The sequence below is a fragment of the Acipenser ruthenus genome, chromosome 20 (genome assembly GCF_902713425.1).
Source record: "Acipenser ruthenus chromosome 20, fAciRut3.2 maternal haplotype, whole genome shotgun sequence".
NCBI classification, from domain to species: domain Eukaryota; kingdom Metazoa; phylum Chordata; class Actinopteri; order Acipenseriformes; family Acipenseridae; genus Acipenser; species Acipenser ruthenus.
In genome coordinates this window covers 27,141,769-27,154,450 of record NC_081208.1, presented here as the reverse complement: position 1 = coordinate 27,154,450, position 12,682 = coordinate 27,141,769, and the positions used below count along the sequence as shown (strand labels likewise).

At 36.6% G+C, this 12,682-nt stretch overlaps 1 protein-coding gene across 5 annotated transcripts in view; it reads left to right on the top strand.

Moving 5' to 3' along the window:
• Positions 1–10,112, top strand: part of LOC117425602 (phosphorylase b kinase regulatory subunit beta-like) — a 55,069-nt gene extending 44,957 nt beyond the window's left edge. For 4 of the 5 annotated variants that reach the window (XM_034042664.3, XM_034042667.3, XM_034042666.3 and 1 more), the window contains 7 exons: positions 1,364–1,454; positions 2,707–2,909; positions 3,277–3,411; positions 5,792–5,921; positions 7,749–7,856; positions 8,201–8,341; positions 8,576–10,112. In XM_034042664.3, coding sequence (XP_033898555.2) covers positions 1,364–1,454; positions 2,707–2,909; positions 3,277–3,411; positions 5,792–5,921; positions 7,749–7,856; positions 8,201–8,341; positions 8,576–8,713 — 946 coding nt within the window. In that variant the 3' untranslated portion in view covers positions 8,714–10,112. The remainder of the gene's footprint in view (positions 1–1,363; positions 1,455–2,706; positions 2,910–3,276; positions 3,412–5,791; positions 5,922–7,748; positions 7,857–8,200; positions 8,342–8,575) is intronic. The other variant, XM_034042665.3, reaches the window with a different exon arrangement.
• Positions 10,113–12,682: the final 2,570 nt, after the last annotated feature.

Here is a 12,682-nt window from a genome sequence, read left to right as displayed (position 1 = left end):
ACCCCTTCACCGCTGTCGAAAAAATACATTAAGATTCAGAAGTAATGTGGTTCTTTTTCAACCAAGTCCCATCTTGTCCGCTCATAGAAGCTCAACAAGACCAGACAGTAGCTGGATGGTGCTGCAGAGAAAGAAGTGCTGTTGGTAGATTTGTAGGGAGTCCTCCCCGTTCATTGTTCCACATATTGATGCCCCTTCTTTTGGACGAACCATTAATGAAGCATTGTTAGCTAACCAAGTGTAAATATGGATCTCCAAAACCTGTTTCTGCAATAAAAACTATTTTTATTTTTCACAATGCTAACATGATGAGTGATGTTATCAATACCTAAACACAAGTGTGGCTTTTTAGCTTCTGTCTGTTGCTTTTTCTATATAGGAATTCATCAATTAACTGTGACACATCATTTGTCACTCTCCTGGATAATGTAATCATGAATTAGTGAACATTAAAATATCTTGCAGTTCAACCTGATGTTAGAAATTAATTGCCTGAGTTTAAGAACAAATTGCAGGCACAGGGCCTGAATTCACAAAAGTCATTATGAGCAATTCTGTGCTACAGCGTACAATGTAATAGGGGGGTCTTCATTTTTCGCAGCACAAAAAAATAATGCATTTTAACAAACAGACCCTGAACCCCAGGAAATAACTTTTCAGTGAATGTATTATTGATGTTTGATGTCAACATATGCTATTAATTAAAACAGACAAAAGACAGATCTTTTGAAGGCCACAGGTTTAGCATTTTATATACTGTGTAATATATTGTTTAGTTATGTTATCAGCTCCAAATCAGCACCAATAATGAAACTGGTTAGTCTATAATTTAAGTACTCGGATTAAGTATCTGTGAATTGACATTTATTTAAGATACATTGTATTGCCCTGTCACACTTAAATAAAAAAGGAGGGCTTTAGAATTGGTGAGGTATTTGAAGTAGTGCTATTTTAATTGATGGACAGGTTTGATAATGAAGACTTATGAGGGGCTTTGGGAAAGTAATTCACTGAGACTGAATTGTGTAGTCTGCTTTTATTTTTAGCCATCTTTACTTAGTCTCCGGGTCATAATTAGACTAGAGTAGTCTTTGTCGCCCAGACCAGTATATAGATTGCTGCTGAATCGGTATCAGTCCGATGTATTTGAATTAACTGCAGCTATGGGCGTTAAGCACCCACTTTATCTTTTTATAAAAATCAATACCCAATATAAAACATATATTAATATCCAAAATTAACCCAAAAATAGGCTTTCATAAAACCAGACTATGCATGTCTGTCTCTGTCTGTTAATTCAATTAATTCAGTGGTGCTATTATTTCCTTGTAGGATTACCTTGTTTTTTTTTTTTATTCACCAGGTCTGTTGTACGACTAGCTGCCAGTCTGTTAGGTAAAATAGTGGACAGCCTTGCACCGTCTATTACTAATGTTTTAGTGCAGGGTAAGCAGGTAAGTTAAAACACATACAGAACTTTTAGGAGAATATGAGTATTTAGCTACATAAAGGTTGTATTCAGATTTTTTTAATGCTCACTGATTTCTTATTTTTTAAAAAAAGAGAAATCATAACAATGAATCAGTAATACAAAAATGAAATATTTCATTATATAGAAAATGCACACTCTGCACGTTTTGTTCCTACTGATTTAAGTCTGTTCCTGCTATACGTGCTAAATGCAGGCAAAATGTAGCTGTTATTTCAATACATAATACAATTTCAGTTGTATTCATACTTTCAATTCTGCATGCCTTATCTATTAACGTGTGACCTTTTCTTAATTAATATATTAATGTAGCATGACCTCCATATTTGAGTTAAACTCAACCTGTAACATCATAAAAAAGTGATACACTTTATATTGCTCTTATCCCTGGAGAAGCTTGGAGGTTAATTGCCTCCAGGAATCTTACTATATTTGACCGTTCAAGACATTGAAGAAGTAGGGAGCATGTTCAGAAATAGTCTTTATGGATGGGAGAGTCTATGTCAGGGTTCTCTAATCCTGGTCTTGGAGGGCCAGTGTCCTTCCTGGTCTTTGATCCAACTGTTCCCTAAATTACTTAAGTAATTAATTAAATAATTTAGGACACATTTAGAACAAAAACCAGTACTGACATCGGCCCTCCAGAACCAGGATTGGACACCCCTGTTCTATGTGCTTCCTTTACCATCTACAGTGAGGAGATTGATCTGACTCCCATTTTATAGATTGATCCACCTGGGTTTACTATTAAGACATACCAGAGCTTGTAACTTATTTACTAAGTCTAGAGCTCATTCATGATTACTACCTGAATAATGCTCGCTCAACAAGCGCTGAAGCCACACAATTGTCATTCGCTTCGGTCACAATCATGTTTTCAACACGTGATGGTATTGCTTTATTTAAGAAGTGTGGATATTGTATATGTAGGATCAAATTGCTCTGCAATGGGGTGCTTATTTCAACCCCTAAACTTTGTTGCTGTTGTATTAATTTGCCTTGTACCTATAAATAATTGTTACCATGTTTTGAAGTACTACATTTAGTTTTAGATATACACACTGATCAGTGTTAAAGGTATACTTCCTAATAGCAGTCTGTTATTTATTTCATGCAATATAAAGTGATGAGTATTTTTATAAAAATTTTTAGAATTGTTAGTGGTAAAGTGTGAAAACTCATAAAACTACAGGGCAGAAGTGTTTTGTTTTTACCAGGTTACTTTAGGTGTTTTCAGTCATGAAGAGGAGGTGATTTGTAATCCTCTGTCTCCTGGAGTCATCAAGGACATTATCTATAGCAAGTGCAACCCCTACGGTGAGCGAGAAGCGGTTGTTCAGCAAGAGCTTGTCATTCACATCGGCTGGATCATCTCCAACTCCCCAGAACTCTTCAGTGGCATGTTGAAAATACGAGTTGGGTATGTTTGTTTCAGGTTGCTGACGCTAACAGGATTGGGAACTAACCGGTAGCTCCAGTTGTCATTTTTTAGATGCAGAAATAAAAAAAGTACTAAATTAGTAAAGCTTTTTAGTACATGTACGTAAGCTTTTGTTTGCATGAATAGCATTATTCTTTATATCTTATTTATTTTAGTTTCTGATCATTAACACTTTACAGTATAGTCCTAAAACTATAGTGAACTACAAAATCAACTTTTTTTCCAGGCGATTGCCTTCATTTTGTGTTATAATTACACCCTTTAAGAATGATTAGTGGGCCACATAAAATAAATAATAAGCTGAGTGCACAAAGGTGTGTTTGAAAAGCTTGTTTGTTCTTTGCAGATGGATCATCCATGCCATGAAACATGAACTCAAAATCCGTGCAGGAGACATGCCAGCCCAGGACTTATATCAGCTGTCGCCTAGCGAAATCAAACAGCTTCTCCTGGATGTTCTGCAGCCTCAGCATCAAGGAAGGTGGGGAAAACCAGCTGTCTCCAGATGTCTTTGTAATTCAGTCTATCAGCAGTCTGAATTACAAAACTGTTGTACTGAAATAATATTGGGGCTTCAGCATAATCATCATCTACTATATCTAACTAGAGTACAAATCACACTGTCAGAGTTGTTCAAGTAGATTGCATTAACTAATACCAACAACAGTGATGGTATTAAATCACACTTGCATCATTCCCCATGGCTCATCTTTCTTGTTATATCATGCTAATTACTCTTGTTACGTTTAATCAGAACTAAAGTAACATGCATTGCGTTCCTACGGAAGCGTCCTAGTGACAATGAAAAAAAAAAAAGGAGATAAAAAGTCCTAGCTAGGAGATAAAAAGTCCTACGTGTCCAATGAAAAAAAATGAAAAAAAAATCTAGCTAGGAGAAAAAAAGTCCTACGTAGGAGGGATGGGGTAAAAGCCGGAACGAGCCGGAACGGTACTTTAATGAATTCAGTTGCTTTAAAAAACAGCATAGAAAGTTACACACACGTGAGGAGAATATTTTAACAATCAGAACCGATTAGTAACGCGCTGTCATTAACCCGTTCCGGGCCAGAACCCTCTTTTTATCACCAAAAACCTCCCGGAACACTGGGTTCCGAAGCTTCAAAGACGACGAAAATGATACACACAGTACAACTACGTGAGGACCTCATAACACTATTGAGAAAACCCACCGAACCGACCTTTAACTGCCCATTCCGGGTAATAAAACAGTGTATTTATTTTGTTTGTATATTCTCTCTCTCTCTCTCTCTCTCTCTCTCTCGAATTGTTTAAAATTGGTGGTAGCCCTTAACTGTAACAGTTATATGTGATTAAAAAATAAAAATAACACGTATATATAGCTGCAACAGTAAAACAGCGCGTTACTAACCGTTTCTTATTGTTAAAATATTCTCCTCACGTGTGTGTAACTTTCTATGCTGTTTTTTAAAGCAACTGAATTCATTAAAGTACTGTTCCGGCTCGTTCCGGCTTTTACCCCATCCCTCCTACGTAGGACTTTTATCTCCTAGCTATGACTTTTTTTTTTTTTCTCATAGCTAGGAGATAAAAAGTCCTACGTAGGACTTTTTTTCTCCTAGCTAGATTTTTTTTTTTCATTGGCACTAGGACGCTTCCGTATGTTCCAGTGCTTTCGGTAATGGGTTATAATTAGGCTTGCTACTTTTTGATATTAATCGGTAAAGCTCGTTAAATGTCGAATTCCCCCAAAAATGAGTTCAACTGAAATAAATTTATATAGGATAAACGTCGGTAAAACCACTCGCTATTTTTTATTTTCTTACCAAAAATAATCATTTTGAAATTATCTCTTGTTTGTGTAGCTTTTTTACTTACTGTGTGTCACGTCTCCTTTCCGCTCTGAATGGCTAGGGGTCGCTGTCAATGATCTCAGTGTACTGTAGTTTCACTGTCACTGTCATTTCACCCTGTTCTGACAGATCTCGTTGACTGAAGCAGCGCTACAGTGCTCTCATTTGCGTAAATGACTGTCAATCATCAAGACCTACACCGACTGTGCACTTTCATTTGCCAGCTACAACGCCTGTCATTCAAAGCGCCTACTTTGAAATTAGCAGGTTAAGGTGTAGGTAGGCTTTTGCTATAGGTATACGGTGACAGTTACTAGTTTGATTTGAAAATGGGGCACAAGAGGAAAACAATGATTATTGTACACAATACCCTGACCGATGGCTGAAGTCTCCGCGGCAGGACAAAGCAGGCCTGTCTGCCTTACCTTCCAGTGATTCTGAGTCTGAAGCAGGAGAGGGGGAGCTCAGACTCTGAATAATAAGTGCAAGTTAGTTCAGCTCAACTAACTAATCTTTTGTTCTGTGCATATTATTTTTACTTGAAAGTTTATGCTATAAAGGTCTGTGAAATACACTTTTATATGCTGTGTTTTCTACAGTTTATTTGAGACAATTTTTAAATTTGTGAAGGATCTATATCTATACAAGGTATAGCTCTGCTGAGGCCAAAAGTTATTTCAATTAGAATGTTGATAACCGTGGTTTTGTTGCATGTAGAGTATGATAAAGGGGTTTCGCTAAATAAGACGTATCTCAATGGCATAAAAAGTCTGTGTTTTTTTTTTAAAGCATAACGGTCGATTTTACCCATTCTCTGAGTGAATGGAAAAATAAAGATCGAAAAAAACGGTAAATTCTTTCTAAAATAAACGTCGATATTAATCATCGATTTGACAAAAAATAAAAAATCGAATAGTAGCAAGCCTAGTTATACATTATTTTAAGTGGCATTAGTTAATCAATGGGAAATATGTCTCTTAACCTGCCCTCCTGTGATTCATCATTTCTGCTGCAATTTTGTTTTTGAAGGTGCTGGCTGAATAGGCGGCAAATTGATGGCTCCCTCAACCGAACTCCTCTGGGGTTCTATGACAGACTGTGGCAGATTTTGGAGAGGACTCCAAATGGCATTATGGTTGCTGGCACACATCTTCCACAGGTAAGAAGATTTGCTTTCCAAAAGGTATTCTGGAGGTGCTGTCCTTCAAGTGGGAAATCTGGGGCAAATTAGGGGTCCTATGCATTTAAGAAAACTGACTAAATCCCTTCTAAATTATAATGATAATCTAAACATGCTCCCATACTATAATTTAAGAGCCCTCACAAAGAGGTTATATCACTAGATCTAATTGCAGCTCTACTGGGTTAACTTGACTGATGTCTTCAAGCTAGAAGGTACAATAAAACATTGCACATCATACACAGAGCGCATACATTTTGTGTAAATAATTGTCATAAATAGTATTCTTAAAAGAGATATGTTTGCTGTGTTAATAAATGTTATAACTGATTTAAAGAGTTGAATATATTTATTAGATTAGATTAGAATTCTAATTCTGAATACAATGCTGTGTGTTTTGTATCTTATTTTGCACACTTCTAAATAACAGTATGTTTACTGTCCTCTGCCCACATTGGCACTAATGCCGCATAAACCTCAGTGTATAGTTGTCCATTTGTAATCCCTTTGTAATGACTAGTGAAATGTTGGCAAGAATTTGCTTCTACTGATTAGCAAGTCCCATGTGGCCTAAGAGATATGCCTTAAATTTGCAGCTGGCTCTTATCTGTTCAATTTTGTTTGCAACCAAGGCTCGCAGTTCTTGAAAATAGTTCTACGAAATGAGCCCTTGAAAGCAAATGAATAAAAGGTAGTTGCTGGGAAACATGCTTGTTATGCATAATCTGTTATATAACAGCATCTGGAAGTGTTTTTTTTTTTTTTTTTTTTTTTTTTTTTTTCCCCAATTAGTAAAATGACTGGGTATGTTTATTACCAAAATGCCACAAAAGAAATGTGTTTTTGTTTCTGTTTATTTGGCATTGTCTTTTAAGTGCTCTAATAATGTTTGTTAGTGCAGGAAAGCTGAACATTTTACTGTAATTCTGACAACAAAAAAATACAACTCGGCCACTGTCAAGTACCTCTTGCTGCATTACGATTTTATCCTCAATCTCAGAAATCTACAGTGTTTCAATTTTTAAAGACAAATATGTGGAACCAGTCTAGCTAAAGAACCCCGGTGTTCATTTTCTCTCTTAGGACTACAAGAACAAATTCATTTTGAAGTCCTCTTCTGAAATCTCTGCTTGAATATCGTACAGAAAGAAGTGTCTTCTCAATACTATACAAATTCAAATCTGCATTGTTGGCATGTGTGAATGTATTTCATTTCTTTTTGATATCCCTCCTTGCATAATAATATCCTTTTGAACTAAGGGAGCAGCCTAAAGCAAAATAACATGCAGCTGGCTTTACATTTTAGTAATAGCGCCACAATCCTTATCATGGCTATAAAGAATTACCAAACTTAATGACAATGTCATGCTAAGACTACTAAAATTACCAATAACATGGATTATCTTGATCACAGTTTTTGTTAGTTAAAACAGGGGTGTCCAATCACAGTCCTGGAGGGCCATTCCACTCCAGGTTTAATAGATAAAATGCTATAATGTACTTCAGGGTCTAGCTGGAGTTTTAATTGGTTCAATTAAACAATTTAGAACAGGGTTGGAACAAAGACCAGGAGTGGAAGGGACAACTTTAGCCGCCTCTGGTTTAGTCACAAGATTTCTTACTGTAAGATCTTCCTCTTTATTTGTTGCACTTGCATGTGAAAATTATAATAGATGGAATTACTCCCATTCAGCATTGTCCTTTGTTGAAATGTCTCTCTCTCTCTCTCTCTCTCTCTCTCTCTCTCTCTCTCTCTCTCTCTCTCTCTCTCTCTCTCTCTCTCTCTCTCTCTCTCCCTTATTTAAGCAACCCACTTTGTCAGACATGACCATGTATGAGATGAACTTTTCTCTGCTGGTGGAAGACATGCTGAAGAATATTGTTCAGCCAGAGTACAGACAAATTATTGTTGAGGTATGGCAAATTATCTGCAGTTTTACAATTCTGCTTCCTGGAACTACTGCCTGTGAATTAATTGGATATTTGTCCATCTTGGATCGCTGCAAGCATATTGCAAAAAGGAACATACAGCTAGATTTAAATAACTAAAAGGATTTTCATAGTGACCTTTTTTATAAATCTACAATGTATTCACATCATGTCGCTCAAGTTGGTACAGACAAATACATATCTTGGAAACTAAGCTCTGAATTTAATATAGATAAAAGAAACACATCACAGTTTGAGTGTCTGCAACCAAAAGACTCCAATCTTCCTAAAAGCCTTTAAAATTATTGTCATTTTGTAAAATTTTACAGCTGTTGATGGTTGTGTCCATTGTCCTGGAAAGGAACCCTGAGTTGGAATTTCAGGACAAAGTGGATTTGGATAAACTAGTGAAAGAGGCTTTTAATGATTTCCAGAGGGACAGAATCAAGCTGGAGGGAATGGAAAAAACGGTGGGTACACGTATGGCCACATAGGGTACAGCACTCATTCATGTCCTGAATATCCCATTAATCAAAACCCCTGGATAATTAACGGATGACACATTGCCCTTAAGTTAAACTTCATCTCTGTCTGCCACCTTTGTGGTCACGTGCATGGAACCAAGAACTTTTTTAAATTGTTCTTCAATAGATCAATAGTATTTAGCAGTAGAAAAATATAAACTTTTCCATTTTGCTCTGCAGGATGAAATGACCGCTTTTTACAACACCCCTCCACTGGGCAAGAGAGGAACTTCAAGCTACTTGACTAAGTCTGTGATGGTCGCTTTACTGGAGGGGGAAGTGAAGCCCAGCAACGATGACCCCTGCACAGTCAGCTGAACATGAGCCGATGAATGGTGCAAAGTGTGTGAGACAGTTTGCGTTAAGTTACTGTATTGAGTATGCTGTATTTTGCATTGTTGCATGAATAGAACTTTTGAATATTTCCAACAACCAAAACTCTTTTCTCAAAAAAAGTGCAGCCTAGAGCACATGTTTAACAGTTAAAGAGCAATTGAATAAGTTAGGTTTGTTAGAATTTTCCAGTCTGATGAAGGAAAAAAAAAAAAACAGAAAAGATATCTGATACAAAATAAAGTTAAGTAGTCTAAAGACTGAACTTCGGTAGATTGAATGATTTCCAGTACTGCGTGATAAATTGAATACTTTTGTTATTTCCTGTAGTTCAGAAAGATTTTACAAATCTGACACTAATATCTAAAGCAGTTGTTAGCAAAATAGGCTTATTTGTGTGAAACAAAACAAATGCTACAATAATTAAAGTAAAAGTAAAAATACTGATAAACCATCTGGTTGCAACAGATAAGGTGGTAGATAAATGAAGATAATATTTAATTTGAACATAAATACAGTAGCTCAGTTTTTTTTTTTGTTCTGTTAACACTGCGTTATGTTGAGCGCATGTGCACGTTGCACTATGTTTTGTGGATTCTGATGTTTCTCTGTAAGCAGGATTGCCAAATAAATTCCTTACAAAATCTCTTTGTGTAAATCTTTTTTCTTTTTTTTTTTTTACTGGGCCAATTTAATCAAGCTGCCGTTATGCCTGGGATAGTGCCATCTGGCAGTTCTTTGAAGTAGAAAGAAATGGTGCAGTTACAAAAAAATAAGCTTTTTTTTTTTTAAAGAAAGTGTATGAAATGGATAATGTGAGGTGAATATACGTGTAAATACATTAGCCTGGATGAATGTCACATGGAAAATTGTATTTTTACAAATCAAATTGATAATGTAAAAAAAAATACTTCGTCACAATAAATCTTCCGGTAATACTCTATGTGACAATAAATCTACCGGTAAGGAGGCTGTGTGGTCCAGTGGTTAAAGAAAAGGGCTTGTAACCAGGAAGTCCCCGGTTCAAATCTCACCTCAGCCACTGACTCATTGTGTGACCCTGAGCAAGTCACTTAACCTCCTTGTGCTCCGTCTTTCGGGTGAGGCGTAGTTGTAAGTGACTCTGCAGCTGATGCATAGTTCACAGACCCTAGTCTCTATAAGTCGCCTTGGATAAAGGTGTCTGCTAAATAAACAAATAATAATAATAATCACTTTATGTGAAATTCATTACTAGTGTGTCTGAAAATAACATCTGTGTATGTTTATGTAAAACTAAAAAAAGAAAACTAAATATGGTAAAACCAGAAGCAGTTCAAGTGTATTTATGTTGCTGATAAAAGTTGAAATCATACTAAAAAAAAAAAAAAAAAATCACTATTTACTTGCTGTGTTTTTTTTTTGGTTGGTTTGTTTGTTTTGCCGAAGCAAAAGCTTAGTAAATGATGCCTATGGTCTTGAGACAGGTAATGCCCAAAATGCCCATGTACTAATCTCCATAAAGATGAACACATTAACCCTTCCTTTATGATGCCACATCACCTAGCGGTGTTGTAAAGCCTGATCTTTATCACTTTGACAGGTTTTGAAGCAATAAACACATTATGCATCTCTCAGCCTTATCCTTATTGCACCCTGAAATACATTACCACCTGTCATACACTGTACTTCATGTCCCTTTGAAAAGTTAATCACTCTGTCAGGAGTGATTAAATACGATATATTATTCTGCAATAGGACCAGTTTAACACTGCAGCCTCTTCTAGTAGCATACCCTGATTTATAATGGAGTATGATTTGATCAACAGCCTTTTGCATGATACCGCCCCCTGCTGGCCATATCCTTTATGAAGCCACAGAACATCAAAATGTGGAAGAATGAAAGCCCTGAATGGGATGATTAATTGGACTGTATTAGAATGTATGGAATTATTTGTTTTGTTAGTTTCAGGAGTGGAATTTTTATTATTATTGTTGTTATTATTATTATTATTATTATTATTATTATTAGTATTATTATTATTATTATTAGATATATTCAGGTAATGTACTGTAATTTATTAGTTTCACAATAATCCCTAATGTATTTAAATGTTTTGTTGACTGGAAAAGCAAGTGAAATAACTCACTGTTACAATGGAGAGCTGTGGATTGTTTCCGCACAGATTCAATACTATGAGTTAATGGGAATATGTATAAAAGGTCTTAAGGTAGTTAATAGAAAACAACTACAGATGACCATGCAAGTTATGTATTTCCATAAGTATGGTATTAGGGTTATTGGACACAGTAATGGTTATTTTGATGCATATATTTTTGAATAATAAAAACAGCACATATATAATTGGATTTATAATAAAAATGATTGCTGTTCTTAGGCAACAGTTGTTAACAATTCAATCTGCACAGAACACCTTGAACAATTGTATTAGCCCACCAATAAAAATGAATAATACATACAGTACAGCTGGAAGGATATTAATTCAGCTTCCTGATTCTCTGCATCCTTTAAAGCAGTAGAAGAGACACATAGTGCCCCAGTGGCTTAAGATTTGTATGGAGAGTAATTACAGAATTGGATTTCTCCATTACTGTGGTGGTTCTTTGAATGGCTCTTTTTTGATTGATACACGTTTTTAAAAGCTTTTGGGGGCAGAAGGTCAGTCGGTGCCCTGTGACATTGTGAGACGTAGCTGGGTCTAATTACGCAGGTCTAATTACGATTTCCCGTAACGCGGACTTTCTAATTAACTCTATTTGCATAAGGTAATGCGATTGTTTAATAGCAACCCTTACACAAAACTCACAAAGGGTCATAGCCCAGAATTGAAAATATGTTACCGGTTATTAGGATCAGATTATTTTTAAATCATTAACTGAAGTTAATTGAACGCAAGTCATAATGCATGCAAATCATTACACCAAATCCCTTCTGTTCCTTAAATAATCCCTAGCACTAGCAATATTGTCACTGGTCCCTTTTCTTGTGAAGATCTTGTGATTCTTTGCTTGTATTTTGTGTCAATCTGGAACATGCAGATACATTTTTTCAAAAGACGTTGGATGTAAAGTTCCTGCTGCTTCCTGGTTGACTTTGTGTCACCATTTAAATTCATTACAATGGTGACTATAGAAAAGGATGCAACCGTTACACCTGTATCATTATATTTGAAATATTATCTTAAGTTAACATAGAGGTAACACAGCACAAAAATAGGCACCAGTTATGTTAATGAAGCTGATGAGAGGTAAGATCATTCGTGTTTTTTTTTGTTTTTATATGATGGCCTGATAAAACAGCATGAGGAACGGAGTTTTGCACCCCTGTTTTAAGAGATGGGGAGCTGCTGCCTCCCAGTGGCTTTGCATATGTTAATACTATGTCCATCCTGTACAGAAGGAAATCAGACAAGAGGTTCCAGTTTGTTTCCTTTTTTATGAATGGGTGCTCAGGGTCAAAAATGATTTCCATTACACGAGAGTAGATGTTAAAACTTCATGCTGATTTGAACTCGGCTCTCGCCAAGATAAGCACCAACTAAGACGTAGCTTTACAGTAAACTAATGTGATCCATATGCGTCTCCATCCATTTACGTTTCCTTCCATATGATGATGTAGATATCCTTCTGTCTGGTGTTAATGGCTGAAGTGTAATGCTGGCTCCAGGGATCAGCTTATTTTGCCTCCCTGGCGCATCAGCACACACAACGGCTGCGATGCTGGCTCCGGGGATCAACCAAAGTGCGGCCTCCCCAGCGCATCAGCATGACAACCGTCTGGATTGAGCTAAGTAGGGTACATCTCTGGGGTTTTCAAGTGGGCACCTTCCATCCTCAGTGTTTCGTCGACTAGCCCACGACACCTCAAGAGGGCTCGACGGTGATTCTGGCGTCCCAGCATCACCCCCCTCCGTCCCCCACTCAACTCAGCCCAGCTTACTTACCTGTCCCCAG